Source organism: Oncorhynchus nerka, linkage group LG7 (assembly GCF_034236695.1).
Source record: "Oncorhynchus nerka isolate Pitt River linkage group LG7, Oner_Uvic_2.0, whole genome shotgun sequence".
NCBI classification, from domain to species: Eukaryota; Metazoa; Chordata; class Actinopteri; order Salmoniformes; family Salmonidae; genus Oncorhynchus; species Oncorhynchus nerka.
The window spans coordinates 91,800,536-91,819,996 of NC_088402.1; the positions used below are offsets into that span (position 1 = coordinate 91,800,536).

Consider the following 19,461-nt stretch of genomic DNA (forward strand, 5'->3'; position numbering starts at 1 on the left):
GGGGCGGCAGGGTAGCCTAGTGGTTAGAGTGTAGAGGCGACAGGGTAGCCTGGTGGTTAGAGTGTAGAGGCGGCAGGGTAGCCTGGTGGTTAGAGTGTAGAGGCGGCAGGGTAGCCTGGTGGTTAGAGTGTAGAGGCGGCAGGGTAGCCTGGTGGTTAGAGTGTAGAGGCGGCAGGTAGCCTAGTGGTTAGAGTGTAGAGGTGGCAGGTAGCCTAGTGGTTAGAGTGTAGGGGTGGCAGGTAGCCTAGTGGTTAGAGTGGAGGGGCGGCAGGTAACCTAGTGGTTAGAGTGTAGAGGTGGCAGGTAGCCTAGTGGTTAGAGTGTAGAGGTGGCAGGTAACCTAGTGGTTAGAGTGTAGAGGTGGCAGGTAGCCTAGTGGTTAGAGTGGGGGGCGGCAGGTAGCCTAGTGGTTAGAGTGGAGGGGCGGCAGGTAGCCTAGTGGTTAGAGTGTAGGGGTGGCAGGTAGCCTAGTGGTTAGAGTGGAGGGGCGGCAGGTAACCTAGTGGTTAGAGTGTAGAGGTGGCAGGTAGCCTAGTGGTTAGAGTGTAGAGGTGGCAGGTAGCCTCGTGGTTAGAGTGTAGAAGTAGGCAGGTAGCCTCGTGGTTAGAGTGTAGAGGTGGCAGGTAGCCTGGTGGTTAGAGTGTAGAGGTGGCAGGTAGCCTCGTGGTTAGAGTGTAGAAGTAGGCAGGTAGCCTCGTGGTTAGAGTGTAGAGGTGGCAGGTAGCCTAGTGGTTAGAGTGTAGAGGTGGCAGGTAGCCTAGTGGTTAGAGTGGAGGGGCGGCAGGTAACCTAGTGGTTAGAGTGTAGAGGTGGCAGGTAGCCTAGTGGTTAGAGTGTAGAGGTGGCAGGTAGCCTAGTGGTTAGAGTGTAGAGGTGGCAGGTAGCCTAGTGGTTAGAGTGGGGGGCGGCAGGTAGCCTAGTGGTTAGAGTGTAGAGGTGGCAGGGTAGCCTAGTGGTTAGAGCATTGGACTAGTAACCGGAAGGTTGCAAGTTCAAACCCCTGAGCTGACAAGGTACAAATCTGTCGTTCTGCCCCTGAACAGGCAGTTAAACCCACTGTTCCGAGGCCGTCGTTGAAAACAAGAATTTGTTCTTAACTGACTTGCCTGGTTAAATAAAGGTAAAATAAATAAATAAAATCTCCCTTGTGAACATGTGTTGATTTAGAAATGTGGCTACCTGCCACAGAGATGTCCAGACACATGTATTTACCGAGTCGGAACAATTTTACATGAACCTACAACATTCTACGGCGGCCATGTTAGATCCCAATTAACATTACATGGGGGAAATATTTCAATCGTATAAAATTATATTATTTATATTGTTTAATAAATGGCTATTTAACTGAATGTCTGGAAATAGACCTAATTCTAAACTCTAAATTCCAAATTTCTAAATTCTAAACTCTAAATTCTAAACATTGGCCCAACTCGGCTCTGAAGGTATTGGACTTGATTGTTTTTGTTTTTTTATAAAGAATTTTGCATACTGCACAGTGCATGGTAATATTTACTTGAACATAGTTACTATATATATATATATATATATGTTTGTTGTTGTATTTAAGGGTATGTGACAGTCAGCACATCATTATTGTATGACACATCATATCCAGTGAATAAGTAAAGATAAATACAGAAATTAGACGTCGCATATATACCACATTCGGTTTATTTGGTATTGATGCATTTAGCTGGACGCACACAGCAGCCGAATGATGTTGGCTCATATGCTCTGTAAGGTCCATTATGAAAGAGAGCCTATATTGCCATCCTACAAAATAAAACACACAGTTTATTTGCTTATATTTTATTTGTCAGCAGATATATATATATATATATATATATATATATATATAAAAAAAAGTCAATGTATTTCTGTTTGGATGATACAGTATAGAAGTGCTACAGTAGCTGTGATTAGGTACCAGGTGGACTCTCTTGGCATCGGAAAAGCTCAAAGTTATTTTCAAAGGGTGTCATGTCAACACAAATGAATACTCGAACACGGTAATATGTTGTAATTATTATTCTCCGTAAACATAGACTATTAGCCTGGATACATTATGCCTATGCATTAGTTGACACCACCACTGACTATAGTTGCCTTAGAAGAAGAAGTATTTACAGGATAAGCTACATCATCGTCTTGAGTCAGTGTGGTCATTGTAGAGGACTTCCCATATGTTACGGCCCTGATTTTCAAGGCCCGTAGCGTCACTACAGTGTAGGCAACCTGCCCTCTCGGGACAGAAGAGGGAGACAAAAGTACATTGAAAAATAAAGTGGCATAAGGAGAAGAATCCTTCATAATAACCCCCACCCCAATTCACGAGTAGGGCAGGCTTGCCCGGAATAGAAATTCGTTTTCCCATATCATTTACACCATGTTAAATATTTAAGTGGTAACTATGGCAACAATGAACAGCCCCTAACACTGATTCAAGAATACATAAATAATATAATCATAGTTTGTTTTGATTGATATCAATATTAACATACTATCTTAAAACATGTATCCACTAGCCGCTAAATCACTGTAGGCTACTACATTCCTGCCGGTCTACATTCTAGCATCTTCTTGAAAGCCTTCCTGAAGCTGTCATCCAGAAAGGCGTAAAGAAAAGGGTTCAGACAAGAGTTTGCGTAGCTGAGGCTGGTGATAAAGTAGGACAACCCGATGAGCAGCGGAGTGGTCCTCAGGTCGGTGGTGAGAGCCACTATGGTGCTGAGGTGAAACGGGGTCCAACAGAACAGACACACCGCTAAGACTATAAACACCATAATAGTTACTTTCTTTTTAGCCTTGTCCAGCGCCTTGGCGTTGGAGTTGAGGCGCATGTTCCGTAGTTTGTACAGCATCATGGTGTAGAGAATACAGATGGTCGACACCGGGATGGCGAAGCCGAGGATCAGGGTGTATATCCTGCTCGCCTTGAACCACAAACTCTCCGGGCTCGGGAAGCTGAGGACGCAGCTTTTTCTGTCCGAGTCGTCCGGACTGATGTAGACCCCAGCGAATACCGTGAACGGCATTACGATTAGAATCACGAGGATCCAGACGCACAGGCTCACTATCTTCGCTGCGCGGTAGGTACGGTAGGGCATGCGCTTGGAACGCACCGTCGCCAGTACGACCAGATAACGGTCCACACTCATGACCGTCAGGAAGTAGATACTGGAGAAGATGTTATAGTGGTCTATGCTCAGGATGACCTTACACAGCACCTCTCCAAAGGGCCAGTAGTGGAGCAGGTGCTCGGCGATGTTGATGGGTAGGACCAGAGTAAACAGGTCGTCGGCTATCGCCAAGTTTAGGATAAACATATTGGTCACCGTCTTCATTTTGGGCGCTTTGAGGATAACGTAGATAACGGCCGTGTTCCCCGTTAACCCCACGGCACATATCACCGAATATATCACCGGCAGGACCACGTAGAGGTCGGCATAAAAGTATAACTCTGATTGCGGCGTGCAGTTCAGATCTGTCCGGTTAGTCGTGCTCAGATAATAGTAGTCCATGGATTCGTTACACACAACCGGAGCTCCGCTGCGGGTGTTCGCGATAGATATATTCTCCATCTTCAACGTCTTCTAAAAGGTATTATATCACATAAGTATAGAGGAAAGCACGTCGTTCATCACGCACGTTTGTTCAGAGTTAAAAACAGGCAGTCGTGAAGTTCCTTGTTGGCTGCTGTGTAGGTCGGCTCGGTCTGGTTTTACGCACGCGTTGCGCATCACGAAATCTATGGAGAACACAAATATTGTATACAAATTTAAAAGCAGAACATAATAACAAACCTGTTCTGCCATTAATATTGTCTTCAAAACACTTTTTTTATAGCCTATTATACTGTAACCCTGCGTCATAATGGAATGGAATGCCACAACGTCCACATGCACAAATATATTTCAATAGGTCCACAAGTATAAATGTTATTTTTAAACGGATCAAGTACTGAGAGCAGAAATACGTATTCAGCAATACTAATAATAATAATATTGACGTTTTAAAATATCTAGCGGGATCATGGTCGTGCCATTATTCTTATACACAATCAAAAGTAAAGGTGCATTTTATGTAAAAAAAAAAAAAAGAAAAGCTCAATTAGGAGCTTACCGTGTCAGAGGAGGCTTGCTCCTTTTCCCCTCTTGCCTTCTGTTTGACAGTGAGCAGGAGCAACGCGAGCTGGAGCTGTCCACGTCCCAACTAGTTGGATTGGGGGGGAAGCGGACAGGTGACGTCAGTCCACAGCACAGTGCCCCGTTCCATTCAGATATCAAGGCCTGAGGCACTCACCTTGCTGTCGGTCATAGCCATATTACTCCGCATAGTCCCGTTGTGAAATGTATTGTACAGATAAACTGATGGTCATATTGCTGTGTGGTACATGGCTGCTAATGTGAGGCTATCTTTCTCTCCTGTAGGGATGAAAATCCAACACGTTGTTGTTCCTCGACATATACGTAGGTGTATGTAAACAAAATAATGTTACCTTGATTGCCTTACTGTTAGGCGTTGTGTTGTTACAGTGTGAACAATACAGTGGTCTATGATGGGAACATTATTGTGGTCTATGATGGGAACACTACAGTGGTCTATAATGGGAACATTACAGTGGTCTATGATGGGAACACTACAGTGGTCTATGATGGGAACACTACAGTGGTCTATGATGGGAACATTACAGTGGTCTATGATGGGAACACTACAGTGGTCTATAATGGGAACATTACAGTGGTCTATGATGGGAACACTACAGTGGTCTATGATGGGAACATTACAGTGGTCTATGATGGGAACACTACAGGGGTCTATGATGGGAACATTACAGTGGTCTATGATGGGAACACTACAGTGGTCTATGATGGGAACACTACAGTGGTCTATGATGGGAAGACTACAGTGGTCTATGATGGGAACAATACAATGGTCTATGATGGGAACATTACAGTGGTCTATAATGGGAACACGACAGTGATCTATGATGGGAACATTACAGTGGTCTATCATGGGAACATTACAGTGGTCTATAATGGGAACATTACAGTGGTCTATAATGGGAACAATTACAGTGGTCTATGATGGGAACACTACAGTGGTCTATGATGGGAACATTACAGTGGTCTATGATGGGAACATTACAGTGGTCTATGATGGGAACATTACAGTGGTCTATGATGGGAACATTACAGTGGTCTATGATGGGAACATTACAGTGGTCTATGATGGGAACATTACAGTGGTCTTTGATGGGAACACTACAGTGGTCTATGATGGGAACATTACAGTGGTCTATGATGGGAACACTAGTGGTCTATAATGGGAACATTACAGTGGTCTATGATGGGAACATTACAGTGGTCTATGATGGGAACACTACAGTGGTCTATGATGGGAACACTACAGTGGTCTATGATGGGAACACTACAGTGGTCTATGATGGGAACATTACAGTGGTCTATGATGGGAACATTACAGTGGTCTATGATGGGAACATTACAGTGGTCTATGATGGGAACATTACAGTGGTCTATGATGGGAACACTACAGTGGTCTATGATGGGAACATTACAGTGGTCTATGATGGGAACACTAGTGGTCTATAATGGGAACATTACAGTGGTCTATGATGGGAACATTACAGTGGTCTATGATGGGAACACTACAGTGGTCTATGATGGGAACACTACAGTGGTCTATGATGGGAACACTACAGTGGTCTATGATGGGAACATTACAGTGGTCTATGATGGGAACATTACAGTGGTCTATGATGGGAACATTACAGTGGTCTATGATGGGAACATTACAGTGGTCTATGATGGGAACATTACAGTGGTCTATGATGGGAACATTACAGTGGTCTTTGATGGGAACACTACAGTGGTCTATGATGGGAACACTACAGTGGTCTATGATGGGAACATTACAGTGGTCTATGATGGGAACACTACAGTGGTCTATGATGGGAACATTACAGTGGTCTATGATGGGAACACTAGTGGTCTATAATGGGAACATTACAGTGGTCTATGATGGGAACATTACAGTGGTCTATGATGGGAACACTACAGTGGTCTATGATGGGAACACTACAGTAGTCTGTGATGGGATTATGCAAGTCATGACCAGTCTGTATGTAGACTATCAGTCACAGTGCATTTTAATTTGACCTTTGTTTTGTTGTTGTGTATTTTCACCCCTATTTTTTTCTCCCAAAATTCGTGGCAGCAAATTGGTAGTTACAGTCTTGTCTCATCGCTGCAACTCCCATACGGACTTGGGAGAGGCGATAGGTCGAGAGCCATGCGTCCTCCGAAACACAACCCAGCCAAGCCGCACTGCTTCTTGACACAATGCCCATCCAACCCAGATGCCAGTCACACCAATGTGTCGGAGGAAACACTGTACACCTGGCGACCGTGTCAGCATGCACTGCGCCCGGTCCGCCACAGGAGTCGCTGGTGTGTGATGAGATAAGGTTATCCCTGCCCTAACCCTGGCGATGCTGGGCCAATTGTGCACCGCCCCATGGGACTCCCGGTCGCAGCTGGCTGTGACAGAGCCTGGACTCGAACCCAGAATCTCTATTGGCACAGCTAGCACTGCGCCACCTGGGAGGCCCCAATTTGACCTTTTTTTTAGTAGGCATTGAGACCATGATCTCTTTTACAAGGGATCTCTGTAAATACAATTTCATTAGACACTAAAATCTATTACAAAATAAAACTACTGAAATACTGAAAAACACAACACAAACAAAAACCATTTCATTCCTCAATAAGGAGGCCCCCAATCAATGTACAAACCATTTCATTCCTCAATAAGGATTCCCCCAATCAATGTACAAACCATTTCATTCCTCAATAAGGATTCCCCCAATCAATGTACAAACCATTTCATTCCTCAATAAGGAGGCCCCCAATCAATGTACATACCATTTCATTCCTCAATAAGGAGGCCCCCAATCAATGTACAAACCATTTCATTTCATCATAATGAAGTGATCTACGGGACTTTCATAAGGACCAGCCAACATCTTTGATACATGTAGAATAAATTCTCTGCTTTTCCCGAAAATCCCCAGTTCGAGGATCCTGGAATCAGGAAGGAAGAGGCAGGAAATCCGAAATCATCCAACCACGATTTCTGGAAAACCAGGAAATGTATCGAAAGTTCCGGGGATTTGCAACCCTAGTGGTGAACTGTCACCTCTGATAGCACCTGTGAAAAAGCGAAGGGCGCTATGGTAGACAACATCCAAAGGTTTAAGAGTAGTGGGTGCTGCAAGCTGGTAAATGGTGTCACCATAGTCCAGAACTGGCATGAAGTTGACTGTACTCTACAGCAGGACTGTTACCCTGGATACTCTTCAGCAGTACTGTTACCCTGGATACTCTACAGCAGGACTGTTACCCTGGATACTCTTCAGCAGGACTGTTACCCTGGATACTCTTCAGCAGGACTGTTACCCTGGATACTCTTCAGCAGGACTGTTACCCTGGATACTGTTCAGCAGTACTGTTACCCTGGATACTCTACAGCAGGACTGTTATCCTGGATACTATTCAGCAGTACTATTACCCTGGATACTCTTCAGCAGTACTGTTACCCTGGATACTCTTCAGCAGTACTGTTACCCTGGATACTCTACAGCAGGACTGTTACCCTGGATACTCTTCAGCAGGACTGTTACCCTGGATACTCTTCAGCAGTACTGTTACCCTGGATACTCTTCAGCAGTACTGTTACCCTGGATACTCTACAGCAGTAATGTTACCCTGGATACTCTTCAGCAGTACTGTTAACCTGGATACTATTCAGCAGTACTATTACCCTGGATACTCTTCAGCAGTACTGTTACCCTGGATACTCTTCAGCAGTACTGTTACCCTGGATACTCTTCAGCAGTACTGTTACCCTGGATACTCTTCAGTAGTACTGTTACCCTGGATACTCTTCAGCAGTACTGCTACCCTGGATACTGTTCAGCAGTACTGTTACCCTGGATACTCTTCAGCAGTACTGTTACCCTGGATACTCTTCAGCAGTACTGTTACCCTGGATACTCTTCAGTAGTACTGTTACCCTGGATACTCTTCAGCAGGACTGTTACCCAGAATACTGTTCAGCAGTACTGTTACCCTGGATACTCTTCAGCAGTACTGTTACCCTGGATACTCTTCAGCAGTACTGTTACCCTGAATACTGTTCAGTTGTTATCCTGGATACTCTTCAGCAGGACTGTTACCCTGGACACTGTTCAGCAGTACTGTTACCCTGGATACTCTACAGCAGGACTGTTACCCTGGATACTCTTCAGCAGGACTGTTACCCTGGATACTCTACAGCAGGACTGTTACCCTGGCTACTCTTCAGCAGGACGGTTACCCTGGATACTGTTCAGCAGTACTGTTACCCTGGATACTCTACAGCAGGACTGTTACCCTGGATACTCTTCAGCAGTACTGTTACCCTGGATACTCTACATACTCTTCAGCAGTACTGTTACCCTGGATACTGTTCAGCAGTACTGTTACCTTGGATACTCTTCAGCAGTACTGTTATCCTGGATACTCTTCAGCAGTACTGTTACCCTGGATACTCTACAGCAGGACTGTTACCCTGGATACTCTTCAGCAGGACTGTTACCCAGAATACTCTTCAGCAGTACTGTTACCCTGGATACTCTACAGCAGTAATGTTACCCTGGATACTCTTCAGCAGTACTGTTACCCTGGATACTATTCAGCAGTACTATTACCCTGGATACTCTTCAGCAGTACTGTTACCCTGGATACTCTTCAGCAGTACTGTTACCCTGGATACTCTTCAGCAGTACTGTTACCCTGGATACTCTTCAGTAGTACTGTTACCCTGGATACTCTTCAGCAGTACTGCTACCCTGGATACTGTTCAGCAGTACTGTTACCCTGGATACTCTTCAGCAGTACTGTTACCCTGGATACTCTTCAGCAGTACTGTTACCCTGGATACTCTTCAGTAGTACTGTTACCCTGGATACTCTTCAGCAGGACTGTTACCCAGAATACTGTTCAGCAGTACTGTTACCCTGGATACTCTTCAGCAGTACTGTTACCCTGGATACTCTTCAGCAGTACTGTTACCCTGAATACTGTTCAGTTGTTATCCTGGATACTCTTCAGCAGGACTGTTACCCTGGATACTGTTCAGCAGTACTGTTACCCTGGATACTCTACAGCAGGACTGTTACCCTGGATACTCTTCAGCAGGACTGTTACCCTGGATACTCTACAGCAGGACTGTTACCCTGGCTACTCTTCAGCAGGACGGTTACCCTGGATACTGTTCAGCAGTACTGTTACCCTGGATACTCTTCAGCAGGACTGTTACCCTGGCTACTCTTCAGCAGGACTGTTACCCTGGATACTCTTCAGCAGGACTGTTGCCCTGGATACTGTTCAGCAGTACTGTTACCCTGGATACTATACAGCAGGACTGTTATCCTGGATACTCTTCAGCAGTACTGTTCCCCTGGATACTCTTCAGCAGTACTGTTACCCTGGATACTCTTCAGTAGTACTGTTACCCTGGATACTCTTCAGCAGTACTGCTACCCTGGATACTGTTCAGCAGTACTGTTACCCTGGATACTCTTCAGCAGTACTGTTACCCTGAATACTGTTCAGTTGTTATCCTGGATACTCTTCAGCAGGACTGTTACCCTGGATACTGTTCAGCAGTACTGTTACCCTGGATACTCTACAGCAGGACTGTTATCCTGGATACTCTTCAGCAGTACTGTTCCCCTGGATACTCTTCAGCAGTACTGTTACCCTGGATACTCTACAGCAGTAATGTTACCCTGGATACTCTTCAGCAGTACTGTTACCCTGGATACTATTCAGCAGTACTATTACCCTGGATACTCTTCAGCAGTACTGTTACCCTGGATACTCTTCAGCAGTACTGTTACCCTGGATACTCTTCAGCAGTACTGTTACCCTGGATACTCTTCAGTAGTACTGTTACCCTGGATACTCTTCAGCAGTACTGTTACCCTGGATACTGTTCAGCAGTACTGTTACCCTGGATACTCTTCAGCAGTACTGTTACCCTGGATACTCTTCAGCAGTACTGTTACCCTGGATACTCTTCAGTAGTACTGTTACCCTGGATACTCTTCAGCAGGACTGTTACCCAGAATACTGTTCAGCAGTACTGTTACCCTGGATACTCTTCAGCAGTACTGTTACCCTGGATACTCTTCAGCAGTACTGTTATCCTGGATACTCTTCAGCAGTACTGTTACCCTGGATACTCTTCAGCAGTACCGTTACCCTGGATACTCTTCAGTTGTTACCCTGGATACCCTTCAGCAGTACTGTTACCCTGGATACTCTTCAGCAGTACTGTTACCCTGGATACTATTCAGCAGTACTATTACCCTGGATACTCTTCAGCAGTACTGTTACCCTGGATACTCTTCAGCAGTACTGTTACCCTGGATACTCTTCAGCAGCACTGTTACCCTGGATACTCTTCAGTAGTACTGTTACCCTGGATACTCTTCAGCAGTACTGTTACCCTGGATACTGTTCAGCAGTACTGTTACCCTGGATACTCTTCAGCAGTACTGTTACCCTGGATACTCTTCAGCAGTACTGTTATCCCGGATACTCTTCAGCAGTACTGTTACCCTGGATACTCTTCAGCAGTACCGTTACCCTGGATACTCTTCAGTTGTTACCCTGGATACCCTTCAGCAGTACTGTTACCCTGGATACTCTTCAGCAGTACTGTTACCCTGGATACTCTTCAGCAGTACTGTTACCCAGAATACTGTTCAGCAGTACTGTTACCCTGGATACTCTTCAGCAGTACTGTTACCCTGGATACTCTACAGCAGTAATGTTACCCTGGATACTCTTCAGCAGTACTGTTACCCAGAATACTGTTCAGCAGTACTGTTACCCTGGATACTCTTCAGCAGTACTGTTACCCTGGATACTCTACAGCAGTAATGTTACCCTGGATACTCTTCAGCAGTACCGTTACCCTGGATACTCTTCAGTAGTACTGTTACCCTGGATACCCTTCAGCAGTACTGTTACCCTGCATACTCTACAGCAGTACTGTTACCCTGAATACTGTTCAGTTGTTATCCTGGATACTCTTCAGCAGGACTGTTACCCTGGATACTGTTCAGCAGTACTGTTACCCTGGATACTCTACAGCAGGACTGTTACCCTGGATACTCTTCAGCAGGACTGTTACCCTGGATACTCTACAGCAGGACTGTTACCCTGCATACTCTTCAGCAGGACTGTTACCCTGGATACTGTTCAGCAGTACTGTTACCCTGGATACTCTACAGCAGGACTGTTACCCTGGATACTCTTCAGCAGTACTGTTACCCTGGATACACTACAGCAGGACTGTTACCCTGGATACTCTTCAGCAGGACTGTTACCCAGAATACTCTTCAGCAGTACTGTTACCCTGGATACTCTTCAGCAGTACCGTTACCCTGAATACTCTTCAGTAGTACTGTTACCCTGGATACTCTTCAGCAGTACTGTTACCCTGCATACTCTTCAGCAGTACTGTTACCCTGAATACTGTTCAGTTGTTATCCTGGATACTCTTCAGCAGGACTGTTACCCTGGATACTGTTCAGCAGTACTGTTACCCTGGATACTCTACAGCAGGACTGTTACCCTGGATACTCTTCAGCAGGACTGTTACCCTGGATACTCTACAGCAGTACTGTTAACCTGGATACTCTACAGCAGGACTGTTACCCTGGATACTGTTCAGCAGTACTGTTACCCTGGATACTCTTCAGCAGTATTGTTACCCTGGATACTCTTCAGCAGGACTGTTACCCTGGATACCCTTCAGCAGGACTGTTACCCTGGATACTCTTCAGCAGGACTGTTACCCTGGATACTGTTCAGCAGTACTGTTACCCTGGATACTCTACAGCAGTAATGTTACCCTGGATACTCTTCAGCAGGACTGTTACCCTGGATACTGTTCAGCAGTACTGTTACCCTGGATACTCTACAGCAGGACTGTTACCCTGGATACTCTTCAGCAGGACTGTTACCCTGGATACTCTTCAGCAGGACTGTTACCCTGGATACTGTTCAGCAGTACTGTTACCCTGGATACTCTACAGCAGTAATGTTACCCTGGATACTCTTCAGCAGTACTCTTACCCTGGATACTATTCAGCAGTACTGTTACCCTGGATACTCTTCAGCAGGAATGTTACCCTGGAAACTCTTCAGCAGTACTGTTACCCTGGATACTCTTCAGCAGTACTGTTAACCTGGATACTCTACAGCAGGACTGTTACCCTGGATACTGTTCAGCAGTACTGTTACCCTGCATAATCTTCAGCAGTATTGTTACCCTGGATACTCTTCAGCAGGACTGTTACCCTGGATACTCTTCAGCAGGACTGTTACCCTGGATACTCTTCAGCAGGACTGTTACCCTGGATACTGTTCAGCAGTACTGTTACCCTGGATACTCTACAGCAGTAATGTTACCCTGGATACTCTTCAGCAATACTGTTACCCTGGATACTCTTCAGCAGGAATGTTACCCTGGATACTCTTCAGCAGTACTGTTACCCTGGATACTCTTCAGCAGTACTGTTACCCTGGATACTGTTCAGCAGGACTGTTACCCTGGATACTCTTCAGCAGTACTGTTACCCTGAATACTGTTCAGTTGTTATCCTGGATACTCTTCAGCAGGACTGTTACCCTGGATACTGTTCAGCAGTACTGTTACCCTGGATACTCTACAGCGGGACTGTTACCCTGGATACTCTTCAGCAGGACTGTTACCCTGGATACTCTTCAGCAGGACTGTTACCCTGGATACTGTTCAGCAGTACTGTTACCCTGGATACTCTACAGCAGTAATGTTACCCTGGATACTCTTCAGCAGGACTGTTACCCTGGATACTTTTCAGCAGTACTGTTACCCTGGATACTCTACAGCAGGACTGTTACCCTGGATACTCTTCAGCAGGACTGTTACCCTGGATACTCTTCAGCAGGACTGTTACCCTGGATACTGTTCAGCAGTACTGTTACCCTGGATACTCTACAGCAGGACTGTTATCCTGGATACTCTTCAGCAGTACTGTTACCCTGGATACTCTTCAGCAGTACTGTTACCCTGGATACTCTACAGCAGTAATGTTACCCTGGATACTCTTCAGCAGTACTCTTACCCTGGATACTATTCAGCAGTACTGTTACCCTGGATACTCTTCAGCAGGAATGTTACCCTGGAAACTCTTCAGCAGTACTGTTACCCTGGATACTCTTCAGCAGTACTGTTAACCTGGATACTCTACAGCAGGACTGTTACCCTGGATACTGTTCAGCAGTACTGTTACCCTGCATAATCTTCAGCAGTATTGTTACCCTGGATACTCTTCAGCAGGACTGTTACCCTGGATACTCTTCAGCAGGACTGTTACCCTGGATACTCTTCAGCAGGACTGTTACCCTGGATACTGTTCAGCAGTACTGTTACCCTGGATACTCTACAGCAGTAATGTTACCCTGGATACTCTTCAGCAGTACTGTTACCCTGGATACTCTTCAGCAGGAATGTTACCCTGGATACTCTTCAGCAGTACTGTTACCCTGGATACTCTTCAGCAGTACTGTTACCCTGGATACTGTTCAGCAGGACTGTTACCCTGGATACTCTTCAGCAGTACTGTTACCCTGAATACTGTTCAGTTGTTATCCTGGATACTCTTCAGCAGGACTGTTACCCTGGATACTGTTCAGCAGTACTGTTACCCTGGATACTCTACAGCGGGACTGTTACCCTGGATACTCTTCAGCAGTACTGTTACCCTGGATACTCTTCAGTAGGACTGTTACCCTGGATACTATTCAGCAGGACTGTTACCCTGGATACTCTTCAGCAGGAATGTTTCCCTGGATACTCTTCAGTAGGACTGTTACCCTGGATACTATTCAGCAGGACTGTTACCCTGGATACTCTTCAGCAGTACTGTTATCCTGGATACTCTTCTGCAGTACTGTTACCCTGGATACTCTTCAGCAGTACTGTTACCCTGGATACTCTTCAGCAGTACTGTTACCCTGGATACTCTTCAGCAGTACTGTTACCCTGGATACTCTTCAGCAGTACTGTTACCCTGGATACTATTCAGCAGTACTGTTACCCTGGATACTCTTCAGCAGTACTGTTACCCTGGATACTCTACAGCAGTACTGTTACCCTGGATACTCTTCAGCAGTACTGTTACCCTGGATACTCTACATCAGTACTGTTACCCTGGATATTCTTCAATAGTACTGTTACCCTGGATACTCTTCAGTAGTACTGTTACCCAGAATACTGTTCAGCTTTCCACCTGCAATCAAATGACAGGTTTAGGCTTTTAGTTACTGTGACCAAGCCAGCAGGTGTCAGTATTCTTGGAGTCATCAGGCTTGGTATGTATGATAGGCGTGACACTATTGATATTGTATATGCTGGAATTACAGTTTTTTACAATCACTTTGGCACTAATTTTGGAACCCTGATGTCCTTTTTCAAAACTCTAGACACATCTGATATGACTGTCTATTCATTTCATTACAATGATCTAACTATCAATTGATACAACTGCTCAAATTGATAAGTAACTGTTGCATTACTCTTAATGCATAGTTTTATGGAAACTGACAAACAATATTCCACGTTTAGGTCATGAAGGTTTCAGGATAACGAGATCCATTGACACCAATTACCGTGGACCATGAACCAATTGGACTTCATTATCTATGGATGTAATGTTTAATCATCATTCTTTATCAGACACTGTTTCTATGGTCCCATGTACCACTTTTCCAGACCATGTTTTCAGATTTAACATTACTGTACACTCACCGGCCACTTTATTAGGTACACCTATCTAGTACTGGGTAGGACCCCCTTTTGCCTCCACAACAGCCTGAATTATTCACGGTGTTGTACGTTAAGAGAAGCCCTTCTGCACACCACCGTTCAAAACAGCTGTCATTTGACCATTTGTGGCCTTTCTGTTAGCTTGAATGAGTCTGGACATTCTCTTCTGACCTCTGACCTCTCTCATTAACAAGGTGTTTTTGCCCACAGAACTGCCACACTGTGTTTTGTTTATACACCATCTCTGTAAACTCTAGAGATTGTAGTGCGTACAAATCCCAGGAAGGCAGCTGTTTCTGAGATGCTCTAGAATCACCATGTGTGGCATCAACAATCATACCACGGTAAAAGTTGCTTAGATTACTCATCTTGCCCGTTCTAATGTTTGGTCGAACAACATCTAAAGCTCTCTACTCTATATACTCTATAGATTGAGTTGCAGGCAGCCACATGATTCGCTGTTTGAATATAACCTTCCTTGATGAGCTAAATCAGGTCTGTAGAGCTGATGGCGTGACCTATGTCATTGTGTGGGATAATGTCAGGTTCCACCAGGCTCAAATGGTGCAAGCATGGTTTCAGGCACATCCACAATTTACCACCCTGTACTTACCCCCATACTCTCCTATTCCTTAACCCGGTTGAGGAATTTTTCTCCACATGGAGGTGGAAGAGTATATGATAGGCGCCCTCACAAACAAGCCGACCTTCTCAAGGCCATTGATGACGCATGCAATGACATCATGGCAGGCCAGTGTCAGGCCTGGATTCACCCGAAGATTCTTCCCAAGATGTTTGGCTAATGAAAACATTCATTGTGATGTGGATGAGAACCTGTGGCCAAATCCACAAGACAGGGTTGATGGAAATATAGAAGTACAGTAATCAATCTTTTGTTCTGGTTTTTACAGGTGAGGAACACTGCAGTGATGTTTTACAGTAAGCCAGGTGAGGAACACTGCAGTGATGTTTTACAGTAAGCCAGGTGAGGAACACTGCAGTGATGTTTTACAGTAAGCCAGGTGAGGAACACTGCAGTGATGTTTTTACAGTAAGCCAGGTGAGGAACCCTGCAGTGATGTTTTTACAGTAAGCCAGGTGAGGAACACTGCAGTGATGTTTTACTGTAAGCCAGGTGAGGAAGACTGCAGTGATGTTTTACAGTAAGCCAGGTGAGGAACACTGCAGAAATGTTTTACAGTAAGCCAGGTGAGGAACACTGCAGAAATGTTTTACAGTAAGCCAGGTGAGGAACACTGCAGAAATGTTTTACAGTAAGCCAGGTGAGGAAGACTGCAGAAATGTTTTACAGTAAGCCAGGTGAGGAACACTGCATTTGACGTTTAACAGTTTTTTCTTTTTTTGAGGCTAAATATTTTTGCTTTGATTCAAAGAATTTCATCAATAAATGTGATATTTTGTTCAAGGATTCCACTGTGTCTGTAGTACTCTCTCTACTAGTTCTTTTACAGTGATGTATTTACGTGTAATAGTGGAACAGTTGTTAAAAGTACTATGTGAATTTCACCAGGTTCATATAATCAATATGTCGTGTTGATTAGTTATAATGCCCTGCAGTGCATCCTGGGAGTAGAGGAGTGTGTACTTACGTTATGTCCTGCAGTGCACCCTGGGAGTAGAGGAGTGTGTACTAACGTTATGCCCTGGTAGTAGAGGAGTGTGTACTAACGTTATGTCCTGGTAGTAGAGGAGTGTGTACTAACGTTATGTCCTGGTAGTAGAGGAGTGTGTACTAACGTTATGTCCTGGTAGTAGAGGAATGTGTACTAACGTTATGTCCTGCAGTGCACCCTGGGAGTAGAGGAGTGTGTACTTACGTTATGCCCTGCGTGCACCCTGGTAGTAGAGGAGTGTGTACTAACGTTATGTCCTGGTAGTAGAGGAGTGTGTACTAACGTTATGTCCTGGTAGTAGAGGAGTGTGTACTAACGTTATGTCCTGCAGTGCACCCTGGGAGTAGAGGAGTGTGTACTAACGTTATGTCCTGCAGTGCACCCTGGTAGTAGAGGAGTGTGTACTTACGTTATGTCCTGGTAGTAGAGGAGTGTGTACTAACGTTATGTCCTGCAGTGCACCCTGGGAGTAGAGGAGTGTGTACTAACGTTATGCCCTGCGTGCACCCTGGGAGTAGAGGAGTGTGTACTAACGTTATGTCCTGCAGTGCACCCTGGGAGTAGAGGAGTGTGTACTAACGTTATGCCCTGCGTGCACCCTGGGAGTAGAGGAGTGTGTACTAACGTTATGTCCTGCAGTGCACCCTGGTAGTAGAGGAGTGTGTACTAACGTTATGCCCTGCGTGCACCCTGGGAGTAGAGGAGTGTGTACTAACGTTATGTCCTGCAGTGCACCCTGGGAGTAGAGGAGTGTGTACTAACGTTATGTCCTGCAGTGCACCCTGGGAGTAGAGGAGTGTGTACTAACGTTATGCCCTGCAGTGCACCCTGGGAGTAGAGGAGTGTGTACTAACGTTATGTCCTGCAGTGCACCCTGGTAGTAGAGGAGTGTGTACTAACGTTATGTCCTGGGAGTAGAGGAGTGTGTACTAACGTTATGCCCTGCAGTGCACCCTGGGAGTAGAGGAGTGTGTACTTACGTTATGTCCTGGGAGTAGAGGAGTGTGTACTAACGTTATGTCCTGGTAGTAGAGGAGTGTGTACTTACGTTATGCCCTGCGTGCACCCTGGTAGTAGAGGAGTGTGTACTTACGTTATGTCCTGGTAGTAGAGGAGTGTGTACTTACGTTATGCCCTGCGTGCACCCTGGTAGTAGAGGAGTGTGTACTAACGTTATGTCCTGGTAGTAGAGGAGTGTGTACTTACGTTATGCCCTGCGTGCACCCTGGTAGTAGAGGAGTGTGTACTTACGTTATGTCCTGGTAGTAGAGGAGTGTGTACTTACGTTATGCCCTGCGTGCACCCTGGTAGTAGAGGAGTGTGTACTAACGTTATGTCCTGGTAGTAGAGGAGTGTGTACTTACGTTATGCCCTGCGTGCACCCTGGTAGTAGAGGAGTGTGTACTAACGTTATGTCCTGGTAGTAGAGGAGTGTGTACTAACGTTATGTCCTGGTAGTAGAGGAGTGTGTACTTACGTTATGCCCTGCGTGCACCCTGGTAGTAGAGGAGTGTGTACTTACGTTATGTCCTGCAGTGCAACCTGGTAGTAGAGGAGTGTGTACTAACGTTATGTCCTGCAGTGCACCCTGGTAGTAGAGGAGTGTGTACTTACGTTATGTCCTGGGAGTAGAGGAGTGTGTACTAACGTTATGCCCTGCAGTGCACCCTGGTAGTAGAGGAGTGTGTACTAACGTTATGTCCTGCAGTGCACCCTGGGAGTAGAGGAGTGTGTACTAACGTTATGCCCTGGTAGTAGAGGAGTGTGTACTAACGTTATGTCCTGCAGTGCACCCTGGTAGTAGAGGAGTGTGTACTTACGTTATGTCCTGGTAGTAGAGGAGTGTGTACTAACGTTATGTCCTGCAGTGCACCCTGGTAGTAGAGGAGTGTGTACTTACGTTATGTCCTGCAGTGCACCCTGGTAGTAGAGGAGTGTGTACTAACGTTATGTCCTGGTAGTAGAGGAGTGTGTACTAACGTTATGTCCTGCAGTGCACCCTGGTAGTAGAGGAGTGTGTACTTACGTTATGTCCTGGTAGTAGAGGAGTGTGTACTAACGTTATGTCCTGCAGTGCACCCTGGTAGTAGAGGAGTGTGTACTAACGTTATGTCCTGGTAGTAGAGGAGTGTGTACTAACGTTATGTCCTGCAGTGCACCCTGGTAGTAGAGGAGTGTGTACTTACGTTATGTCCTGGTAGTAGAGGAGTGTGTACTAACGTTATGTCCTGGTAGTAGAGGAGTATGTACTTACGTTATGTCCTGGGAGTAGAGGAGTGTGTACTTACGTTATGTCCTGGTAGTAGAGGAGTGTGTACTAACGTTATGTCCTGGGAGTAGAGGAGTGTGTACTTACGTTATGTCCTGCAGTGCACCCTGGTAGTAGAGGAGTGTGTACTAACGTTATGTCCTGGTAGTAGAGGAGTGTGTACTAACGTTATGTCCTGCAGTGCATCCTGGGAGTAGAGGAGTGTGTACTAACGTTATGTCCTGCAGTGCATCCTGGGAGTAGAGGAGTGTGTACTTACGTTATGTCCTGGTAGTAGAGGAGTGTGTACTTACGTTATGTCCTGCAGTGCATCCTGGTAGTAGAGGAGTGTGTACTAACGTTATGTCCTGGTAGTAGAGGAGTGTGTACTTACCTTATGTCCTGGTAGTAGAGGAGTGTGTACTAACGTTATGTCCTGGTAGTAGAGGAGTGTGTACTTACGTTATGTCCTGGTAGTAGAGGAGTGTGTACTTACGTTATGTCCTGCAGTGCATCCTGGTAGTAGAGGAGTGTGTACTTACGTTATGTCCTGGTAGTAGAGGAGTGTGTACTTACGTTATGTCCTGGTAGTAGAGGAGTGTGTACTTACGTTATGTCCTGCAGTGCATC

The 19,461-nt window shown here is 45.5% G+C and overlaps 1 protein-coding gene across 1 annotated transcript; it reads right to left on the reverse strand.

Annotated features, from left to right (window-relative positions):
- Window positions 1–1,809: 1,809 nt before the first annotated feature.
- Window positions 1,810–4,206, reverse strand: LOC115123614 (neuropeptides B/W receptor type 2-like). Its single transcript, XM_029652959.2, has 2 exons — window positions 4,126–4,206; window positions 1,810–3,751 (listed from the first exon to the last, which is right to left on the reverse strand). The coding sequence occupies exon 2, from the start codon at window positions 3,582–3,584 to the stop codon at window positions 2,550–2,552; it is 1,035 nt and encodes a 344-aa protein (XP_029508819.1). The 5' UTR covers window positions 3,585–3,751; window positions 4,126–4,206; the 3' UTR covers window positions 1,810–2,549.
- Between the last annotated feature and the right edge of the window lie 15,255 nt (window positions 4,207–19,461).